Genomic DNA, 19977 nt, shown 5'->3' with positions numbered 1-19977 from the left:
ATTGGTGAGACCTGTTGCAAACTGGGGCGACTGCTTTGCCAAGCACCTCCACTCCATCTGCCACAAGCAGAACTTCCTGGTGGCCAAGCCATTTAATTCCAATTCCCATTCCAACATGTCCGTCCTTGGCCTCCTCTCGTGCCAAGATTGTGCTCAGGGTGGAGGAGCAACACCCTATATTCTGTCTGGGTAGGCTCCAACCTAATGGCATGAATAAAGATTTTTCCTTCCAGTTAAAAAAAACACCTCCTATATTCCCCATTCTAACCTTTTACTTCTCCTCACCTGCCTATCACTTTCCTCAGGTTGTCTCCTCCTTCCCTTTCTCCTGTGATCCACCCTCCTCTCCTATCAGATTCCTTCTTCTCCAGCCCTTGACCTTTCCCTTCCACTGGTCTTCACTTATCACCTTCCAGCTAGCCTCCTTCCCCTCCCCCCACCTTTTCCTTCTGGAGTCTTCCGCTTTCCTTCTTAGCCCTGAAGAAGGGTCTCAGCCCAAAATGCCAACTGTTTATTCATTTCCATAGGTCAGGTTGCCTGACCTGCTGAGTCCCTCAAGCATTTTGTGTGTATTGCTTATAATAATATTGATGCCTGGTGACTTTCATGAAGCACAGTGTTTTGTTATTGGTGCAGCATTCTTTTGCACAAAGTCTTGGTCCCATTCGCAAAGCAGGTGTCAACTAGGAAGTGAAGATCTGGATGCATTTCAATTGTAATTAAAATAAACCAACACGGATGTCACAGAACTGTGCTGTATTTCAAGTAGGTCCTAATTTCAACACACTAATTACCTTCTCCACTACCCTGCACCTTTCTGTTGTCCTGAATATTCCTGCATGTGTGAGGCCTCCCTTTTCTTCTACTCATCCCTATGTTCTGAAGTTTTAATTAACGATGAAATGCCAACTAATTTGTAGTCTGATACTAACTTGTAACCTGATCATGTCTTGAGAGCAATTTAATTTTTTTTTAAGACAACATTCTCCATATTTAAGAAGAAAGCCAAGATGAAATTAAACCAAGTCCCTATATCTATATACAACTAGAAAGCTCAGGACTTTTATTTTTAGAATAAGACTACTTAACACATAGTCTATTTTGCACTTTCACTCATGCCTGAAGAAATCTAATGAAATTAAATTCAAAGTTCTAGCTTTGAAACAATCTCAAATCATACAGGTACTTTTCTCATTCTCAAACCTCTGTAGAATTATAAATGGAAATGAAAATCTAGCATTTGCAGTTTACAACCAGCTTTCAATCACTAGCTACAAATACAATTACTCTCAAACTTAGGACATCTTTCTTCATGTTCAATATTTTTCAAATAGTCTATTTTAGAAGATGGCCTTAACTTAATTAGAATAATTGATATTCAAAGTTTTAATTAAAAAAAAAACTGCCCAACAGAATGTTTGCTTCTTTGCTGTATAGCATCAGGACCAAATGTCAAACATGCAACAAACCTTCACTGCTATCCAATATGGCAAATCATTTTAACCATTCTTCCATTGGTCTAGTCCAATTGTACTTCCCATTTCTACACCAGCTATAGATTTTATGCTATTCTGATAAGCATTGTAACTCTTCAAACTGTAAAATTGATGTAACCTGGATTAGGGAACTCAATATTACTTGGGTTGCTTTAAAGATACGTTCGAACATTTAACAGGTTTGTCTCCAATGCTGAAGCAGTAATCATGCAGACTACCTGGATCTCCCATTGGAGATTCGAGATTCCTCCAAAGGTGTTATACAAACCATTTAATCATCCCGCTGCTCTATCAGGCATGGCAACAGGTTACCTACAAGAACTTCATTAGAGTACTGAACCAAAACTTAAAACAAATAGAACATGTGCCAAAAAGCACAAACATTTCCCCAATTTCCAAATAACCATTCTGGAATCTGAGGATGTTGAGTTTGGATGGTGCTCTTGAGATGTGTTTTGTAGATGCAAACATAATGCACCCATGCAGGTAGGAATAGTTTATAATGATTTTTTTTGAGATGTCAGGGCTCTGATGAATGGAGGAGTTTACCAGATGTTGGGAGAGGAGTCTTAAAAGGTTACAAAAGCTTAAGAAACATGGTAGATTATTGTTAAGTGTTTTAGAAATCACATACAAGAGTCTAAGAGGTAGAAATTAATCCCCAAACTGAAACAAAGTACAAAGCGCAGTTGTTACTTAGTTGAATGTTTAACAGAAGCAAACAAGGATCTTGTTATTGTTCAGTGAGACAGTACCAAGGGATTACAAATTAACATGATTGAAGAATAAAAATGTGGTATGATTAGTTTTCTAAACAGATTTTTAACAATTGGGATTCCAGGTCATAATCAATGGAAGCAGTATGCATAATCTCAAAGAATAATAGAAGCAGTCTATGACAGAATTAGACTCGGTGGTTTATTTGAAGAACATATACCTAGGCTTGGTAATATTGCATACATGGTAATTCTGTATCAACAGGGATTGACCACTGTACAGAGTACAGTCACTGAAATTTTCAAAATGGACCGATTAAATAAAATGCACATATTAAGAAAATTACAACTAAATCATAGTATTTCTCTCTGTGAATAAACACTACCTCATCTATTTAAGAGTTTTCCAGGTGAAGATTGTAACTTGAGTGCCACGCAACAGGATACAAGTTTCCAATAATCTCAAAAGTTTTTTTATCCATATTGATTCACTTTATACACCCACAAGTATTCCAAATTTATAATAAAGACGCTGGAATTAACTTACCTTTTTAAGGGCAAATGTTAACTGTTTACTGCCTACAGTGGTGTCAGACAAATGGAGTGTTCCAGACTTTTCTTCCTGTTTCAACCGATCTTCAAGAGTCGTTCTGTACAGTAAAATACATAAAAATGGTGATACTGCAGATGTGTTATTGAATTACAAAACCCTTGCTCCTGACATTGCCCAACAACTATTGCTCAATTTTAATTTCCTTTGGGAATGTACTACTTTCTTAAACTGTTGCATTCCTCAGTGAAGTAACTCTAACAGCCCAATGCAATTTACTACAATGACTGGCTTGTTGAATCATTTCAGAAAACATCATAATCAGGCTAGAAAGGATAATGACCCTAACAGTAATTTTATTCTGTTACTGATACTTAGTTCTTAAGCAAAATTCATATAATTAGCATATTGAAATAAAACCTTAAACCACCCTCTCCCATACTGTAGTAACATTAGTTCAGTGTGACAGAGCACTTGGTTTATGCACTCTTTACACACGCACATTATCTCAAACATTGCCTTGTTGTTCAGCTGTCATTGCAGTGAGCGTACGCACTTCAACGTCTTCCCCAATATACCCACTGCTTTCCATCCACATTGCTACATACAGAGTCAGACATCCATGTTTAGTTCAATTCTAAACTGAGCTGATGCGCTCTGTTTGGCTTAATGGTGCCTCTTCCACCATACACGGTGGAATACTCTATTTCTTTAGTAATGGGGATGTATAAATGTATATATGTTGTTTGTACACTGTATTTAAGGTAGGTACTTATGTTGATTTTGTAATATGATTGTAACTACATTGTGGGGTGCATCACATTATATAATTCATGGGGAGTTTTAAGTTCACTTTGTCCTCAGTAAGGGAGAGAGATGGGGGGCTACAAAGAGTTCACACTGGACAACAGTAAGTATGGAGCTATTATGTTTTGCTGTAGATATATTTTTGTAAATATTGGCATTTTTCTTTTCACTATTTTCTCTAAATTTTGCAAGTTTCATTTTTGACACACCTAATATACACACTGGCAGTAAAGTGCTAAGTGATCCCAGCTACTTTTTACTTTGGTCATAACCCATGTATTTAACATTCATATCATAATTGCAAAGGGACTGAACTACCATCTTGTAGTCTCCTCTTCTGCCACGATGAGGCCACTCTTGGTGGATGAGCAATACTTTATATTCCGTCTGGGTAGCCTCCAGCCTGATGACATGAATATCCACTTCCTTCTGGTTAACCCTCCCCCTTTCTTCTTCACTATTCTCATCTATCACCTCCCCTAGTGCCTCTTCTCCTTCCCCTTCTCTTATGGTCCACTCCCTCCCATCTTGGATCCTTCATCTACCTTTCCCACCCAGCTTCACCCATTACTTTCTAGCTATCCTTATTCCTCTCCCCCCCCCCCCCCCCACCTTTTTATTCTGGTATCTTCCCCTTTCTTTTCCAGTCCTGAAGGAAGGATTTGGCCCAAAACATCGACTGTTTGTTCATTTCCATGGATTCATTTCCTTGACCTGCTGAGTTTCTCCAGTATTTTGTGTATGTTACCTTGTGTAGAACAGCTATGATGAGGATGACCAACAGTGTTCATGACCAACATATCTTCACAAATGCTTCTGTCTCTGTCATTACGGATCAGCTCTGAAAGCAGTGGCTCATGATGAGACAGACCAACACTGCAGATGCTACATAAAGTCACTTTGCAGTAAAGTCAAGAAACTGAGCAATATGGCTTTTTCATCAAAACAAAAATTCATAAGTGTACACTTCCTGAGAGTGTAATGGAACCTTTGAGAAATGAGATCCCTTGCCTTTCGACATGGCAAACAGTTGCTCTTATAGAAGACTGGTCTGAAATCAACAAACCAGGAGTGATTAAGTATTTGCACCCATGTCGTTTAAAACCACACTAACCACACAGAGAAAGGGTAGACACTGACATACCACAATTGAAAGTAGATTATATTACTTGATTTTTTCAAAGTAATTAAAATGGCAAGGGAATTGGCTGGGATCATGGTAGTCCACTATAATTTTAATTGTTCATTTCACAAACTTCAAATTACAAAAACAAACTTTCTTAGAGCAGCATCTTCCACGTGCTCATCATTCAAGTCAACAAGTTAACTCAAAGTCTTATAGGCAAATTGGCTGCAAGATTTCACAAAGCAAGGGCCAACAATCAGGAAAAGAGATGAAGAACAATTTGTTACTTACCAGGCCATAAGATTTTAACATTGCTTGGACAGATAAAGTGCTCATCAAAAAATAACATCTGATGAAACAAGTCACCTCAATCCTAACTAATCAGCATAGCCAAAACAATTCAAATAACTTAGCAAAAATGATATTCTTTTAACTGCTTAAAGTACTGAAATGCAACTTTTAAATGAGAGAATTTTTGTCTACTTGTCCCATACTTGGGAAAGGGAGATTAACATGCCTCACAGGAAAATAGTTAGACTTTAAAATCTTGGCCTATTCAATAGGATCCTTGTTAACTTTATTTCAGATTTTCAATAATTGCAGCTATTTGATACTTATGTCCAATTTTGTGACACGCTCCCCTACTTTGTCACTCAAACCTTGTTATCCCAGACACACACAATTAAAAATAAAATTACAACCAACCTTATCAATTCTTTCAAAGCTCTAAAATCAGATTTCAATAACCTTCCATTTTCCAATGATTACCAAGAAAGCTTATGTAACTAGATTTCTAAGGCTAAAAAATGGCTTTGCTGTAATGGGTTTCTGTAGCTGGAATGTTTGGGTTATAACTGCAGATAAGGGGGGAATTAACCAATAGAGAATTGTTATGCTATCCTGTATATGTGAGCTGAGCTGGAACTTGCGGTCTTTTTGTTGGAGGCGAGTGAAGAAGACGGACGTGTGTGGAGTGGACAGCAGACCCAGGGCAGCAGATACTGGGCGGTTCGTATGGTGGACGAAGGCTCGGAAGGTTGTTGTGGATGGAACAGGAGGCGTGAGCTCCAATGTATTAAATATTATGTGCACAAGATTGATAAACTTACTGGTTTGGTGCCTTTATTTTATCTGTTTCTACTAACCCATCACTAAGAAATCATTATAAAGTTGTAATCATTTACTCGCCTTTGGTGTGTTGTTTGATATTTCGTGTTGCCAGCTTGTACTGGGGTGCATCACACCGTATCTACACTGAAAATGTTAGCGGGGTTGATGGGGGTTCACCCTAGGCGAATGTGAGTGAATTAGGGGCATACCCTCTCCTCAATGAAACCCCAGTAACATTCTATCAAATTTCATAAATCGAATACCAGAGAAATGGGTATTATGCATGCCATCAGAAAGGTCAAAGTTATTTAGTGAAATAGACGCAACACTCACTTGAGCAGCTTTTGTTTACGGGCAGTGTCTTGAAAACTTCTGAACTCTTCTCCAGCTTTGATCTCAAAGAATTTTGGTTTTGAATGAACTTGCTGATTACTTTCCATTAGTCTCAATTTTTGCTCTTCGCGCAACAATCTGTGCTGTTTCTGGACCTCTTCAACCCAGCCACGGTCATCATCGGAACTTTCAGAACTATCTGCATCACTGGGTTTTCCTTCCAGCTCTTCGTCTTCCTATAATATCATAATACCACAATAAAACTTCTGAAAATGTCCAAGATGATTATTCTTATTCTTTGAAGAATTGGCACAATTACTGTAATTGTGAATAATTAAAAGTATTCACAGATTTTAACTGGTAGAGGATGGGGACAATTACATTCAACACAGGTCAAGGCTTTGATTTTCTAGATATAAATTTAAATGTGTATTCTAATGAATACTTAATAGAAAACAAGGTCCTTGTACTCAGTTTGGAATGTGCTTCCTCAAAAGGAGAGTTCAAATAGTTGTTGAATGATCTAAATACGGAGATAAATAGGCATTTGATACAGGGTTAAAGCTATTGTTGGCAAATGGCATTTGAACAAACCATGATATTATTAATTGGCAGTACAGACTTGGGGGCATGTTGCTAGTCTTGCTTCTATGTTTTTAGATTTTTTTTTATATAGTTTCAAAACTTGCAGACAGTACATGTTGGTAGCAACCCTGGAAAATGTAACTTAATAATGAGAAGTATAAAGTAACATTTTATTCCGAAGAATGATAAAAAGCAATACGATTTTAAGGACATAATTCAAAAAGGAGCAGAACAGAAAACTAGACAACTGCATGAATGAATTGAAGGCAGCAGGTTAGACTAAGAAAGCATTATTAAAACCATACTAATTCCTAAGCTCATATTATAAGTAAAGGGTACAAAAATGAGGTATATATGAAGAGCATTGGTTTCACCGCAACTGGAGTACTTTATCCATTTCCCTCCTCCAAGAATGACACAAACATTTTGGAGAGGGCACACAAAAGATTTTCCTGAATGATTTCATGAGTAAGGGAGTCACATTATAAGAAAAGGCCTGGAAAAATAGCAGTTTTCCCTACAGCGGTGAAGTTTGAAAGAAATAAAATCAGGTATTCAGAAGAATAGCAGGTCTGAACAGAAACAGACAGGAAGATACTATTCCAACTGGAAAGGCTGAGAACTAAAGGACACAGAATTAAGTGGCTGGAAGTAAGAACCTAAGGTAGTTTATGGAATATATACTATATGCAGTGTGTAATCAGCATCTGGTACGTATTGAATAAAGGGACAATGGAGACAAATTCAACAGTGACTTTGAAAAGGAATTGAGTGAGCACCAAAGGAAAAAATAGCAAGGGCCATAAAGAATGGATAGGTCAGTGATACCACCTCTATTACTCTTGCTGAGAGATGGCACAGGATCAATGACTAAATGGCTTCCTTAATTGCGGGATATATTCGTAATCATAAATATTTCTTTGGTTTTGCTCAAAAAGCTGACGTTTTTCTCCCTCTTCACAGTTTAATAATTGGTGAATTGATAACACATTCCCCATCTCCATTCAAGGTTCACCTTCAGCATTTTTTGCACTTGACCCAATAACAAAAAAGCATCAAATAAATGCAAGATTTAAAAATTATCTGCTGTCTGGACAGTAAATCTAACGTATTAACTAGTTAGATAACCCCGCTTAACTAAATATAGTTTTAAATACAAAAGTCATAAAATATGTACAAAACTTAACTTCAGATAAATTAAAACATGTCAAAATTTGAAGTAATTACCAAGTTCTTTTTTTGAAAACTGATGTATTTGTACTAATTAATGTATGTTGGATAAAGACAATTTTTTGCACCTTCTTCGGGCTTTTAGAAAAACATTGCTGATTTCACACAATTATAACTGACAACAAGCTGGTTTTCAACTGTACTGACACTCAGCAATGTACTTTCATTTCAAAAAGGGATGAAACTTCTGCCTCAGAAAAAAACCTCTGTCCCAGCCACCTTCCATAATGCATTTTTGTCACTGCAACCATTTAAAGGCACGCTTTAACATACTTTTAGAGCTCTGTAGCACAAGGTATTGCCCTTATTTCAATCAATATATTACCTGCACTGTCTCCATATGCTCCTGTAGCCGCTTAAGTTTTTTCTTTCTTTTTTCAGAGGCTTTGGACACAATTGGATTTATGAGCCTGAATTCTTCACTGGTTTCATCCACTTGAAAGTCTGGATTTTCAAACATGACTGTGAATCGGTCATCCCGCAGAATGTTAGGTAGATTCTAACAAATAAAAAGGGGGAAAGATGAAGTTTTTCTTGCAAACCATAACACATCATTTTAAAAAAAGGTAAATGACAAATCTATATATATTTATGTTGCTGGAAAATAAATCAGCATTCCCCATGTTGTTTAAAATCATGTATCAAAATAACAAAATGACAGACATACTTATTGATCCCGAGGGAAATTGGGTTTCATTACAGTCGCACCAACCAAGAATAGGTAGAAATACAGCAACATAAAAACCACAAATAATTAAATAATAAGTAAATTATGCCAAGTGGAAATTAGTCCAGGACCAGTCTATTGGCTCAGGGCGTCTGACACTCCAAGGGAGGAGTTGTAAAGTTTGATGGCCACAGGCAGAAATTCAAGCAATAGCTTGAAAAATCCATCATACAGAAATGACAATGAGTGTATTTCAAAGTTAATTCTGTAATTTCTTTCAAATTACTGCCTCTGTTTTGCTGATCAGATAGGTCTGTTCCTTACTATTTAGCTGAAATCAGAAATGAATCATCCATTTTAACACAATTGCCAAACTTTTACCTTTTTGTTTGAAGGACATATTGCACATAAATGTGTTCTATAGTTTCCATATATTTGTTCCAATTTAACCTAAGATTCATGTACTCAAAATACTTGATTTATAAACCAAAGTATGAATTCAGGAAGTCATACTGAAATTCAATGTTCAACTACAGTTCAGTTTGTAAAACAGGCCTCATTCTTTCAACTTTAAGAGACAATTGTACATTTTAGAAGTAACTGCAAATTACTTGTTCTGCTTATTTATGTAGGGAGAATTTTGAAATGTAGGAAGCTCTTTGAAGGATGGCATATTTATTGAGGTTAATTGCTAATCACATTATTGAATAGGTAACACGATTCTTTCACACAAGTAATAATGTATGTTAACTGATAATTGAAAACCATTAAAACTTTTACATTTAAAAAGGATGATCTACCAGTTCACTGGAAACTTGCTCTGCAGCCTTTTGCTCAGTTCCTACTATATTTGCATGAATTTGAAATTTACCAGGGATTGAAACATAACCTGGTAGGCCGGTGAGCCTTATGAAATTATTGGAGAGGCAGGAACTGATTAGGATAGTTAGCATGACCTTGGGAAGGGGAAAGCTTGCTCACTAATTGTATTTATTTTTTGGGAAGGTCACAAAGGAGATTGATGAAGGTAGGATGATAGTGCAATATGTACTACAGAATGCCATTTGAGAACTTCCTGCATTCATCACCCAGTTATTCAGAAACCCTGATGGTTGGCATCTGGCTAACCAGGTGCTACTTGTTGCACTCCCTTCAATCATCATCCTCCACCATCCACTTCTCCACCATCATCATCCTGAATGCAGTCTACATCTCACCTCCAAGCAGATATCAAGTGAGCACTTGAGGAACTAAGTGCTGTGATAAACAAGAATGAAACAGCATAATCCAATCCCTTTAACATAATGGCAGGAAGATTTAATTAAGCTAGCCTAAAGAGAATATGGAGAGCTAGGCAGAAAGCTGAGAAACAGGACCTCCAGGGTAGTAATTTCTGGAATGCTACCTGGGCCTCGTGCCAGTGAGAGTAGGCACAGAATGATTTGGCAGATATATGTGTGGTCCTAAAGTTGGTGCAAGGGGCAGGGCTTGGGGTTCTTGGATCATTGGGATCTCTTCTAGGGGAGGCATGACCTGTACAAAAGTGATGGGTTGCACCTGAACCCAAGGGGGACCAATATTCTTGTGGGCAGGTTTGTTAGAGCCGTTTGGGAGGGTTTAAACTAATTTGGCAGAGGAGGGAACTGGAGTGAAGGGACTAAGGATAGGAGGGATGGTTTAAAAAAAAAATCAAAGATAGTGTTCAGTCAAACTGTCAGGAAGGCAAGCAGATGCTAGGACAAAATTGCAGCCAGCAGGGGTGAGTATCAGTGCATTAGGGATGCAGAATCAAAAAGGGTAGCAAATACAGTACACAATGTGTTATATCTCAATACACAGAGTACAAGAAATAAGGTGGATGATCTGAATCATGGCTGAAGGATGGCTGTAATTGGGAGCTGAACGTCCAAGGTTATACATTGTATCGGAGGTACAGGAAAGTAGGTAGAGGAGGTGGGGTGGCTCTGCTGGTAAAGGATGGTTAAAAAAAAAATCAGTAGAAAGATGTGACATATGATCAGATGTTGAATCCTTGTGTGTTGAGTTAAGAAACTGCAAGGGTAAAGGACCATGATGGTAATTATATACAGGTCTCTGAACAGTAACTGGGAAGTGGGCCACAGATTACAATGGGAAATAGAACAGTCAAAAGGGCAATGTTATAATCGTCCTGGGAGATTTTAAACATGCAGGTCAACTGGGATAATCAATTTGGTAATGGATCTCAAATAGAGTCAGTTATGTTGAATGCCTATAAGATGGCTTTTTAAAGCAGCTCGTTATTCAGCCTACTGGGGGATCTGCTATACTGGATTGGGTGTTATGCAATGAACTGAAAGGAGCTTAAAATAAAAATCCCTTAAGAGGCAGTAATCACAATATGATTGAGTTCAACTTGAAATTAGACAGGGAGAAAGTAAAGTCTGACATAGCAGTATTTCAGAGGAGTAAAGGAAATTACAATGCAAATTGGAAGGAGATGCTGGCAATGATGACAGTGGAGCAACAATGGTGTGAGTTTCTGGGAAAAATGAAGGTGTAGGATAGATGTATTCCAAAACTGAAGAAACAATCAAATGGCCAAATAGTACAATCTTGGCTGATAAGGGAAGTCAAAGCTAATGTAAAAGCAAAAGAGAGGGCATACATCAAAGCAAAAATTAGCAGGATAAAGGATTGGGAAGCTTTTAAAAACCTACAGAAAGCAACTTGAAAAGCTTCTTCAAGCTTTTACAGCTTTTAAACTGTAAAAAAAAAAGAGCTATGATAGTGGATATAGGACCACTAGAAAATGAGGCTGGAGAAATAATAACAGGGGCTAAGGAAATGGCAGAGGAACTAAATTGACTATTTTGCATCTGTCTTCAACATGGAAGACACTAGCAGTGAGCCAAGGGTTCTGAAAGAGGTAGAGGTCGAGACTGTGGAGGCATTAGTAATGATCCTTCAAAAATCACTGGACTCTGCCATGGTGCCAGAGGATTGTTAAACTGCCAATGTCACTCCACTCTTTAAGAAAGGAGGAAGGCAGCAGAAAGGAAATTATAGACAAGTTAGCCTGACTTCAGTGGTTGGGAAGATGTTGGGAGTCAATTGTTAAGGATGAGATTATGGAGTACTTGGTGATACAGGACAAGATAGGACAAAGTCAGCATAGTTTCCTTAAGAGAAAATGTTGCCTGATGAACCTGTTGGAATTCAAATAGGTTAGATGAAGGAAATGCAGATGTTCTATATTTGGATTTTCAGAAGACCTTTGACAAGGTGCCACACATGAGGCTGCTTACCAAGTTAAGAGCCCATGGTATTACAGAAAAGTTACTGGCATGGTCAGAGCATCAGCTGATTGGTAGGAGGCAATGAGTGCCAATGACTAGAGGTGTTCCACAGGGGTCGGTGTTGGGACCACTTCTTTTTATGCTATATATCAATGATTTAGATGATGGAATAAGTGGCTTTGTTGCCAACTTCACAGATAATGTGAAGATTGGTGGAGGGGCAGGTTGTGTTGAAGAAACAGGAAGAATGCGGAAGGACTTAGACAAATTAGGAGAATGGGCAAGAAAGTGTCAAATGAAATACAATGTTGGAAAAAGCATTGTCATGCACTTTGGTAGAAGAAATAAATGTGCAGACTATTTTCCTAAGCAGAGAGAAGAAAAACAAAAATCATTATGAAAAACACCCAAAGGGTTCACTTGCAAGTAGAGTTGGTAGTGAGGAAGGCAAGTGCAATGTTAATATTCATTTTGAGAGGTCTAGAATACAAGAGCAGGGATGTGATGCTGAGGCTTTATAAGACACTGGTGAGGCCTCACCTTGAGTATTGTGAACAGTTTTGGGCTTCTCATCGAAGATGGGCTGGCATTGGAGAGGGTTCAGATGAGGTCCACAAGGATGATTCCAGGAATGAAAGGGTTATCATACAATGAACTTTTGATGGCTCTATCTCTGTACTCGCTTCAATTTAAAAGGACGGGGGGGGGGTGGTGGCAGGGGGAATCTCATTTAAATCTTTTGAATGTTGAGAAACCTAGACAGAATTGATGTAGAAAGGATGTTTCCCATGGTGTGGGTGTATAGGACAAGAGGGCATGGCCTCAGGATAGAAGGGCATCCAGTTAAAACAGAGATGTGGAGAAATTCTTTCAGTCAGAGGGTGGTGAACTTGTCAATTTTTTTTTTAACCACAGGCAGCTGTGGAGGCCAGATTGTTGGGCGTATTTGAGATGGAAATTGATAGGTTCTTGATTGGAAACGGCATCAAAGGTTACAAAGAGAAGGCTGGAGAGTGTGGCTGAGGAGGGGAAAAATGGATCAGTCATAATTGAATGGTGGAGTAGACTTGATGGGCCAAATGCCCTAATTCTCCTCCTGTGTCTTATGGTCTAAATTCTCTGCCTGGCATCACATCACCTGCAATATTAGAGGACTCTACATAATAGACCACTGCTGTAACATCATCAAGAATGCCTACCACTTTATTCACCACTCACACAGGCCAGGGAGCATCTATGGAAAAAGAGTGAACAGTTGACATTTTGGGTTAAGACCCTTCATCAGGACTGGATAAAAAGATGAGAAGTCAGACAGGGATGTGTAACAGGGCGGTGGGGAGTGGAGGAAGTAAAAGGTGGTAGGTGATAGGTGTATGGGACGGGGAGGAGGGATGAAGTAAAGAGCTAGGAAGTTACTTGGTGAAAGAGATAAGGGCTGAAGGGGGAATCTGATACGAGATGGTAAAAGACAATGGAAGAAAGGGCAGGGGGAGGAGCACCAGTGGGGAAGTGATGGGCAAGTAAAGAGATAAGGTGAGAGAGGGAAACAGGAACTGGAAACTGATGACCAGCTAACTTATTTTGTTGTGACATCAATTACAAGTGAAACTTTTCGTAATCTCATATAGGGTGATAACAGTTTTTGAAATGGGTCATTGTAAGACTTCAAAAGCTCGCACAAAATGCTGGAGGCAACATCTATGAAAGAGGCCCTATCCCTAAACACATCTTTACCTCACCACACCCGCTGTCCTGCTTTCTGTAGGGATCACTCTCTCTGAGATTTCCTTGTCCATTCGTCCCTCCCCACTAATCTCCCTACAGGCTCTTATCCATGCAAGCGGCCTAAGTGCCCACACATCTCCTTTCAGGGCCCCAGACAGTCCTTCTACGTGAGGCAACATTTCACCTGTGAATCTGCTGGGGTAATTTATTTTTGTGCTCTATTGTGTCATGTGCTTCCGATGTAGCATCCTCTACATTAGTGTGATCTGTTGTAAATTCGGGGACCGCTTTGTAGTTTTGTAGAGCATCTCTGCATCATCCACCACAAGTGGGACCTCCTGGTGGCTAAACATTTTAATTCCCATTCTGATATGTCAATCCATGGTCTTCTCTTGGGCCAAGCTGAGGCCACGCTCAGGGTGGAGGAGCAACACTTTATATTCTATCTGGGTACCTTCTGACCTGATGGCATGAAGTAAAATACCCACCCACCCCACTCTATTTTCCACTCTGATCTTTTACTTTTTCTCATCTGCCTATTACTTCCCTCTGGGAGGTCCTCCCCTCCTTCCTTTTCTCCTATTGTCCACTCTCCTCTATCAGATTTGTTCTTCTCCCAGCCCTTGACCTTTCCCACCCATCTGGTTTCACCTTACTACTTCCAGCTAGCCTCTTTCCCCTCCCCCTACCTTCGAATTCAAGCTTCTCGCCTCCTCTCTCTGAGTTATGAAGAAGGGTGTCGGCCCAAAATATCGACTATTTACTCTTCCATAGATGCTGCCTGACCTGCTGAGTTCCTCCAGCATTTTGTGTGTTGCTTTGGATTTCCAGCATCTGCAGGTTTTCTCTTGTTTGTTTAAAAACTCCCATACTGTTGATAATCACTTTCATCAAAAGGAAATGATGGAAATAAGAACATTGTGATAAAAAGATCAATACAGCTGCAAATAACACTAGGAATTTGGGAATTAAGTAAGTAGAAAGCAATGGTGCTTGCAACTTACTCAAAAGAGAACTTTTATAAAGCAAACTCTGAAAAGGACACCTTGTTATCAATACCCATCAAGTACCAGTTCATAGAAATCCTTCTGCATCTAACAGCTGTAACATTAGCAAACTGTGTGGCCATAGAAAAGATCTGCTACAGCATAACGATGCAAAATGTCTAACTTTCTGAAAATATTGTACAGATTGCTAAGTAGACATTGGACCACTGCCTTTTAATTTTTCCATAACTATCAGGTTTTTGAACCAACCTGCACAACCCTAACTCCACCTCAGCACTGGAACACAACAGACCACCTCTTGCACTACCATGAACTTTTCTTTGATTTGCTCTAAGGTCTTGCTTTGGCATCCAGTTTTTTATATCCCTTTTTCTTCAACGTTTTGTACAATTTATATTCTACTTAATTTATAAACTTGACTTGACAAATATGAATTATAAATGGCAAGCTGAAAGTTTGAAAGTAAATTTTCTTCACCTCTTGAAATGTTTGTGTGAGAGAATCATAATACACAAAGTTAATTTTTTCAGGTCGTGCATTTTGCCAAGCAGTAAAGATAGCTATTCAAAACTGACCAAGACGTCATGCAACAAAGGAAAGATTATTAGGGCAGTTAACATTGGGAAGCTTGTGACAAGTTTATATATTCTCAAAAGTTTTTTTTTACCAGTACAGTACTAAAGTCTGCAAATAATAGATTTAGATCAACTGAAAGCTTAAAAAAATACTTGGACCACTCAACCAAACTCCACAGGAAATTGAACTCATTGCAGCAGACGAGGCCATCCTTTTCTACCAGTACTTAACTGGTAGATCAGATTGCTCAACAATTAATAGTTAATAACTGTTACCTTTCCCTTTTTTCTTTGTACTTGTTCTTTTTCTTCTTCCATGAGCTTCATTGCCAGCTCTTTATTTACTTTTGGCAGTTGCTGTATATTGGAATATTAAAAATGAAATTAACATTTATACAAAATGCAGGCATAGACTAAAAATGATAAAGGATCTCTCTGTGTAGATACTTATTAAACACTTGCTATTACTGTATGCAACTGTTAGGGAAAACTCAAAGCATCAATACTGAATACGCCTCCAGATTTAGTTAATTTGAATTATAGTGCAGTGTTACAAAAATTTCACTCTTCAACTGCATTCCTCAGATTCAAACAGTAATTTAAAAAAAAGCAACATCGAACAAATCACTTTAAAATATAAATCAATACTAAATTGTTCAATGTGAATTGAAACCAGAGAAAATTTTTCAGTGTGATTCATTTGAATTTTTATTATCAAAAATTTATAATTCATTTAAAAATATTTTCTAGTGTAATAACAGATCCTACTCATAAGTATCTGGGTACTTGGCTTCAAAGCAAAAATCAATACTGTACCATTTACACTGAACAGCAGCTTCATACCTTAACTTGGACTCTTTGAACACGGGTTTCCTCTATTTTCTGTCTGATCTTATCTTTTCGATATTCCTCATAAGCAAATGGATTTGTCATAGCTTTCACCTTTTAAATTATACAATTCAAGAATTAGAAATCTTCTATGGTAAATTGTATGAAAGATTATATTCCAATAGACCATTTCAAACTGGGATTTAATTGAAATAAATGCAAAATAACTAAGTTTATAACCTAGTCATTTTCATGCAGTACAGGGTTATATTTAATACTAAAAGATACAGTAGGGATGGTTCATTGTAAAACAGGATTTAGGACCCAACCCTGAATGCAATTGTATAGGCAATATTTGGATACCTTATGATATAGTCGAATGTCCATAAAGAATCCGTGCATGTATGCCCGCAGCAATGGAGTGCCAATAAGGTGAACAAGACCTATAGTTAAAAAAAAGAACACAGCATAAAACACTTATAACATTTAGAAAAAAAGTACTGCTGTAAAGAAACATTTACTTTTGTACAGTTTTTTTAAAAATCACTCTCCCAAAACTGTTGTTCACTAAACTGTCTTTTTAAATGAAATGAGGGGAGATCCAGTAAGCATCTTCAAAATGCGCTTGTAAAATCGATACATTCTTTTAGTTCTCTTTTGAACTCCCAGGATAAACTGCAGGTTTAAAAATCCCCATCCAATTTACACCATCACAACACCAGAAATTGTACTCTGTAACACAATATGCCAGATTTAGTATCTGAAATTAGGAAGGAATATTTTCTCATGACATGGAATAATAAGAGTCTGACATGATGTTATTGCTGATGCTTTAACTTTGAGCAAAAGCTGAGATAATGGGAGAACTCAGCAGTTCAGGCATTACCTGCAAAAGGCAATAGAAGATTTTGGACAGAATGAAGGAGAAATTATTTCTAGTAGAAGGAAATATATTCTCTTGATGACTCTCCTCTCTCTTCAGGCCACTTGTTTTGGCATAATCAGGCAATGCCAAGTCCATTTAGATCAATAATTTTGCTCAAATGCCTTTTAACACCTAACTCCTTTACTAACATCCTCACACTATTAACATAAAACCAATAAGATAATTATATTGTTCTCAAGATATTCACATGCCCACACTTTCCTTACGTGCCTCATAGTCTGCACCATCTATCCATTCCCTATCAACCAAAAAACAAAACCCGAATTATATATGCTGGCCAGCAAAAGGCTAAAAGGACACCTGAGGTTAAATTATGGTTGCTGTCCTAAGAACTCTGTCAGTCAATTTCTTTGCAAGTCAAATGTCTATTTTTTACAGTAAATTGGGCATATTAGTCTATACACAAGTTATTCCTTCATTTCATCGAAACAAAGACATTACCCATAATTAAACTAATAGAAAATATATTGTATCCAGTCAAAAAATGAGTAAAATATTTTTCAAGCTTATAATAATAAAATGCTTCAAAACTGTATCCCAGAATTTGCATGAAGTTGGATTTCTGCAAGTGAGGCCATTGATAACCAAGTGCCCTATTCAAATTCATCAGTTTCAGTCATTAGTCTCCCAGGACATTTTGCTTATGTCCTCACCGCTGTCCTTTAAGTTCCTCCATGGCATTTTATAATTTCAACTTTAGCACTATAGCTCTTGCCTCTTTATAGGCTTTGTAGATTCCTGTTTTCTTCTATTTCTGGAAAACAATCATCTTTTCATCAAGTTTTTCTTTAATCATCCTACTAAGACTTAAGACATTTCAAATTTTCCCTAATACTCTCCCCATTCCCAACCCTTGATGTCCTCCCAGTGGTATATTTTCTATGCCAAAAGCATAGAAAGTATGAGATACTGTTGAGATACAAGTAGCACACTACACAATTAAACACTAAACTACTGCTGAATATGCAAGGATTCTTTTCTGCAACTATTTCCAAACATTATTATATTCAAAGCATCTTCCAGAGGATGGCCTTGAATCAACACCAAAAGGCAGTCATCGTGAACTTTATGACTATAATATACAATTAAAAATTAAATGGATAAAATAATACACCAGGGCCATATTCCAAGCAGAAGGAAAATGACAAATATGCTAATATTGCTGAACAGATATTCTGTAACTAGCTTATTTGAAATATTTTATTTTCTTTATCTGATAACTTGTGCATGCACCAAGAAATGGCTAGAAGTAGGATCAGATACATTTTAAACACAATAAATATCAAGATTACTGAGTTTAATAACACTGAAGATAGAAGTCTGGATTATGTGTGAAATGTTGTCTGGTCTATCCAAAGGTCTGCTCTGACATTACAAAATACAAGCTTTATGAAGTTATGTTACTTGATACAATCAACTTCATAAAAAAGAGTTATACGGTCAAATGTACAAATAAATGACTAACACAACTTACCTAGGTTTTCTAAATCCTTCTTGGTGACAAATTTATAATCATCATACACTGTAGATTCTGGGTTTTCTTCTAACTCCTCTGTTAGGTTATCCAGGAATGAACACCAGCGGGGTGCAGGCCCCAATGCCTATGTTCCAATTGAAAAATAATAAACAGCCAAAATTACTCTTTTTATCTTCAGCATTAAAATTAGCACAAAACAATAAATTGATTTATACAGTACAAGGTTTATTCTGCTCATACTCAGGAGATTCACATTTTTTTAAGCTAGACAAATACGTAAACTCCAGTCCTGGCATAGTTGTAATTTGAAGGCAGTTCTATTATTCACCAATATGTTACAGTACAGAAGAAGCCGAGTAAAAATGAGAGTAATGAGAGTGTTATCACAAACAATAGGCTCCCTGGACTTCCAACAAAATGCTTCTGATAGTGACTAAATGAAATGTACACACGATATAAAATGGCTGACCTGAGGGCAAAAGCCTAACAATGCGATATTAAGTCATCAACAACAGCTGTGGACTTACGACTAAGCAGTGAGAGCTGGGCATTAGAAAATAACAAACCACATCAGGTAGAACATATCAAGCTTAAAAGATTCAATTTATGACTTTTTTGCCTTCATGTTTCAGGAGTGAACTGAGGTAGGCAGATTGCAAAACATGTATGATGAGCAGGGTGAGGGGATATGAGCAAATCCAGAAAAGTAACAGTTTATGATCCAAATTGTTCCAGCTTCCGCCCTCTACCTGGTGTCCATTAAAAGAAAATACAGGAAAAATTGTACTTACTGGAACATAAAATGTATTTATCTTAGGTGATTCATTGGCAAGAAAAAACATTCCTGCGAAAGTAAAAAAATCAAATTTATTAAATTCAGAGAAATACTGTAGATTGGTTCAATAAAACATGGAAAAGCTTTCATAAAGTGTGTTGGATCTTTTTCTGTATTAACACCATTCTCATAAACCTTCATTAAATCAGCTAACATTGTAGCAATAAAGGCATAATGAATATATAACTGAGCAGCAGCAAATTGAAAATCAGAAGCCTGAAAAGATGTAGCTAACGCACATTCGCCGTTTATTTGTTATATATACTGGAAAAGCACTAGACTTTTTTTAAAGATGGGATAGAGTTTGTCAAGTGTGTTCAGGAAAGTTTCTTTGATCAGTACACAAATGTCCCAATGAGAGAGTATGTGATACTTGATCTGATAATAGGGAATGAGACAGGACAGGCGACAGAAGTTTGCACAGGGGAACACGTTGTATCTAGAGATCACAATTCCATTAATTTCAAAGTAAACATGCAAAGAGATTCAAAGGAAGAAGGCTGTGAGTGGAACAGCTAAGGATTTTTGGAGAGATGGCATTTTACTACTCGGGGTAAAGAGGCAAGACTGTGCAGGTGCATGACGTCAGTCACAAGAGCGGGAAAAAGACCACCATATGCAGTGGGCAGCGGAGTGAGAGGGTAGCAGAGTGATAGGGCTTTGGCTCAACAGGCTTAGGTGGTAAC

General features: G+C 37.6%; 1 protein-coding gene across 1 annotated transcript in view; it reads right to left on the bottom strand.

The window, feature by feature from the left end:
- Window positions 1-19977, bottom strand: part of nol10 (nucleolar protein 10) — a 117240-nt gene that overhangs the window by 7751 nt on the left and 89512 nt on the right. Inside the window, exons 13-20 of the mRNA XM_059981885.1 lie at window positions 19248-19300; window positions 18454-18580; window positions 16397-16476; window positions 16049-16147; window positions 15482-15562; window positions 8279-8452; window positions 6139-6374; window positions 2760-2862 (exon numbers count right to left, since the gene is read on the bottom strand). Of these exons, the coding sequence (XP_059837868.1) occupies window positions 2760-2862; window positions 6139-6374; window positions 8279-8452; window positions 15482-15562; window positions 16049-16147; window positions 16397-16476; window positions 18454-18580; window positions 19248-19300 (953 nt within the window). The remainder of the gene's footprint in view (window positions 1-2759; window positions 2863-6138; window positions 6375-8278; window positions 8453-15481; window positions 15563-16048; window positions 16148-16396; window positions 16477-18453; window positions 18581-19247; window positions 19301-19977) is intronic.

The sequence above is a fragment of the Hypanus sabinus genome, chromosome 10 (genome assembly GCF_030144855.1).
Source record: "Hypanus sabinus isolate sHypSab1 chromosome 10, sHypSab1.hap1, whole genome shotgun sequence".
Lineage (NCBI taxonomy): Eukaryota > Metazoa > Chordata > Chondrichthyes > Myliobatiformes > Dasyatidae > Hypanus > Hypanus sabinus.
Note: the sequence above shows the minus strand (reverse complement) of the source record. Positions and strands in the feature narration are given on the sequence as shown.